We start from the raw sequence: 4328 nt of genomic DNA on the forward strand, positions 1-4328 counted from the left end.
CCAACCAAAGTCCCGTATGGTCCCTGCTGTTGGCATCACAGCTCACAGCAAACTCCAACTCTTGGGCTTAAGCCATTCTCTTGCCTCAGCCTCCCAAGTAGCTGGGACTACAGGCACCTGCCACAAATAGCGTGCGGCTATTTTTTGTTTCTGTTGTTGCAGTTGTCATTGTTGTTTAGAAGGCCTGGGCTGGGCTCGAACCCGTCAGCTTCAGTGTAGGTGGCTGGCACCCTACTCACTGAGCTACAGGCACCAAGCAACTGAGAGAGTTTTTGAAAAAACAATTTTGTAAATGCTCAAATTTAATCTACAAGATTGTCGGAAAGTTAGTGCATTATTTATTGAACCTACATACTGTTTCCCAGCTATTGTCCAAAACATGGCCTGGTAGAGTATACTCGTTCCTCTTTTTAGGAAACTCATGGTTTGTGTAGGGAGATGTGATATATGAATTAAAAACAAAGAGTAGCCCAAGGTAGACTATAAGAACAAACATAAAAGCCCAGCTCAGAGTAAGCCTTTTTTGCTTATTCCATGCCAAATTTCATTAACATTTTTAATGACGCTTTCCGTGATCCTTTTCCCAAACCAAAATTTTTAACACTTGGTTGAACCAACATGAATGTATTAAGAGAATAACAGAGCTGAAAGTTTGAAACGGGGGCTGAATAATTGTTTTTTGAGGATTTGAGTCTGCATTCCCCAATGCATGTTCTCTGGAGGGTCTGTGGGAAGTTTTTTTAAGGGCTACACAGCAAAATCAGTGTGGAAATGTTGGGTTCATGAAATCTAATGAGCCGTGACTCCAAACTGTGCCTGGTGTCTTATCTGCTCACAGAACCTCCCTTTCATGGAGCACGTCATGGTAATACCGTTGAAACAGTATTAAGTATAAGTATAAATAACAGTAAACAGAATCAATGAACAGGTTCTGTTTAAATGAAAACTGAAGGCATCCCTCCAGTGGAGGAATGTGTACTTATACATTTTTCTATTTCTGGTTAACAGTTTTCGATCTGTTTCCTTTCTAGATTGAATCACTCAAGAAAAAGGTGCAACAGAAACAGCTCTTGATACTGCAGCTTCTAGAAAAGATATCTTTCTTAGAAGGAGAGGTAAGAAGCTGTGTTGCTTTAAGTTGATGTCTTCCCTACCATTAAATTTTATGTTGCTACGCCTACCACTGGCACTTAATTAAAAATATGGCTATTTCCTGGCCTTATAAAATTGATTGAAGGTTAACTGCCAGCCCTGAAAATGAGGATCTGACAGCTGGGTTTTCTTTAGCATCTGACTCTCCTCATTCCAGCTTGCACACCTCTGCTTTTTGGCTCTAATTTTTCTTGTTCAAGCGAGCCTGATAAGCTGGTGATTAATGTTGATAATTAATTACCCGCATTTGCGTCATGCTTTCTTCTTGGTGAAACATTTTCACATACATTTCTCTCCCCAACTTGAAAAAAGGTAAAACGTGGATTGTCATCTCTGTATTGACAAATTTTCATCTCTATAATAACAAATGAAAAAAACAGAGGCACAGAGAGGACAGGTGATTTTGCTCAAGGACCCCCAGCTTAGGGCTGAGCTGTCTGTCTGTCAACGCCGGAGCCAGGCTGGAGAACAGTCTCCTAACCCAGTGCTCTTCTATCCCCTGTACTGGTCGTGTTAAGGCACTTAATTTTACCTGAAACTTTAAGATGCTAAGTTTTCTTGACTTACTGGCTTTTTGAAAGTCATGTGGAGATTTTTGTGTAGGTTCCAGAGAAGGAAATTACAGGGTTTGAAGAACTTTAAGAGGTTAAGTGTTAATAGAAGGAGAAGCCAAAATCTATCTGCTCTAAAGTCTTCTTATTAAGAGCTTGGCAGAGAGCCTTTTCCTTTTAAGACCCCATGAAAAGCTGGTTTGCTAAGCACCTGGCTTTGCTTGTCTTCCTCATTCTAGTCCTTCCCCAGCAAGATAGCTGAGGGGACGTGGATGAAGCATGGAGGCAGGGAAGGAATGACTTTGCCCAAGCACTGTTAGTTACTTTCCACAAGCTCTGTAATCAGACTTACCCAAGTTTGAACCCTGCGTCTGCTTATTAGTTGGGTGATGCTGGGGACGTTTCTTCTAATGGTAAACTGGGGATCCTAACTGCACCTATGTATGTGTGACAGTAAAATGAGAATGTGTAGAAGGTTCCTGGTGTATACTAAGCATGCTGATGATTTTTTAACTTCTTGCTGGTTCTCTATTCAAAAGGATGCCATCTGAGTTGTAGAACCCAGCCCCCATTTTATACATGGGGAAACTGAGGGTCAGGGATGTTAGGGAGCCTGCCCAAGGTTGGGGCCTGAATCCAGAGCCTGTGATTTCCACCGTCATGCTTACAGGGGTGGCAAGCTGGGTCTTCATTTACCCTGTTTGGCTGCCTTACAATATCCCAACCAAAGTCCCGTATGGTCCCTGCTGTTGGCTTTTATCACTACTTTGTTGAATTTTCCCACCCCCTTACCAGGGCTTCCTGAAATCACCTCCCAGATAGGTATTCTTCAGGATAGAAATCCTTCAAGGCCCAGGGGTCTCAGTCTCTTGAAGACCACGCTCAGTCCTATCATCTCCTCCATAGCCACTGGGCCCAGCACCAGCCTTATGAATGAACATTGACATTGCTGAAATTTCTGTCTGAAATTGCAGCTTCCTGTGGGAGGAATCATACCTTTCCAAGTGAGAGTCTGAAAATGAGCATCCTGGGGAAAGTCCATGTGTCCAGGCAGAGGGTAGTTCTAGGAAAGAGGAAAGAGATGCTGACGAGAGAGGCAGAAGGTTCCCAAGACAGTGGCCACCTCTGCCCCATGCTGCTCAAGCAAGCTTTGTCCTAGTGGGGAGATTAAATGCCCAAGGCAGTACTGTGTGTAGAGAGAAGCCTCACACGTGTTTGTGCTTTGTTCAATACTTGATTTATCAAACTCATTCCTTATCTTAGACCCTCAGATATGTCCCAGGTTTACCTGGGAGGGATCTCAGGAAGCCCTGGTAGGGAAGTGGGGAAATTCAACAGGGTAGAGAAAAAAGCCAGTAGCAGAACCTTACTGAGGAGTTCACCCCTGAGGGCAGCTGAGGCTCACTGGCACTGGGGTCTCTGGGGATGCTGTGGAACTGGCCTTTGAATAATCCTTACCAAGAGGCCAGAGAGTCAGGGCGTTATCCACTAGTTACCATCAACGCCTGGCTGACGTCTGCTCCTGGGTGTGTGACAATTCTGGCAGACTCTGGTAGCAGAGGAAGCCTTCAGGTAGGGAGTCACAAGTGGCCTGTCAGGACAGACAGTGCCCAGAAGATATGGCTGGGGCTCGAGGTGTCAGTTATGTTTGTCTAATTCAGCAAGACTTTCAAAACTAGTTTTTCTTGAGTATTAAATAAACAATGATTATACATTTGCTTGACTAAATTCCCTGAAGCTATTTAAATTCCAAAGCAAGTTTAGGATGGCTAATTCCTTTTGGCTACTTCAGACATCCGCCTTACACGGCTAACAAGACATATACAAAGTAAGTTACATAATGATAAATTTAATAAACATTTATACTTAAGTCTATTCTAAAACATTCAATATTTAATATGTAATTTCTTTTTTTATTGTTTCTGATATATTTTTAAATCTGAGGCCATTGTTTTACTCACTTTAATTTTTCTTAGGGTTCACACCATTTTGATTCTTGGTTGGGTTATGGGACTAGGCAGCTTCTCCCAAGGTGATTCAATGTCAGGACTCCTTATCATTGCGATATATTGACCTGGTCTTTAGCACTATTAAAAACTTATGTGTTCTTTATTAATATCATACTTAGTTGGGCCATGAAGAGATTTTATCTCCTAGGAGATGAGCCGTTCAGTTGGAATACTTGGCTTTCTTCTGTGGCCATTTGACTAGTTCATCATCTTACACACTCTGCTGACTGCCGGTCCTTGCTAATGGCTAATGACCACTTATGCTGATGAATTGCTGCCCCTCTTTCCGCCTGGTTATTTTATGACTACCAAGCAGTCCTTCTATGGGCCCTGAAATCCTGCAGCCACCTAACTTTTTTTCCTTTTCTTATTCTTTCCAAGTTAAAACAGAACATTTATAAACAGAATACAATCAATATTCTATAAAAGAAACTACGTATTCTTACATACTAATGCTTCTTACTTTAAAAACTCAATAAAGGCTCGGCGCCTGTGGCTCAAGAGGCTAAGGCGCCAGCCACGTACACTTAAGGTGGTGGGTTCCAATCCCCAGCCTGGGCCTGCCAAAAAACAACAATGAGGCTGCAACCAAAAAATGGCTGGGCGTTGTGGCAGG

At 42.7% G+C, this 4328-nt stretch overlaps 1 protein-coding gene across 1 annotated transcript in view; it reads left to right on the forward strand.

Moving 5' to 3' along the window:
* MYZAP (myocardial zonula adherens protein) overlaps positions 1–4328 on the forward strand; it is a 96846-nt gene that overhangs the window by 70555 nt on the left and 21963 nt on the right. Inside the window, exon 10 of the mRNA XM_012801794.2 lies at positions 1032–1115. Coding sequence (XP_012657248.1) covers positions 1032–1115 — 84 coding nt within the window. The remainder of the gene's footprint in view (positions 1–1031; positions 1116–4328) is intronic.

Source organism: Otolemur garnettii, unplaced genomic scaffold (genome assembly GCF_000181295.1).
Source record: "Otolemur garnettii isolate 467f Iridium unplaced genomic scaffold, OtoGar3 scaffold00011, whole genome shotgun sequence".
Classification (NCBI taxonomy): Eukaryota; Metazoa; Chordata; class Mammalia; order Primates; family Galagidae; genus Otolemur; species Otolemur garnettii.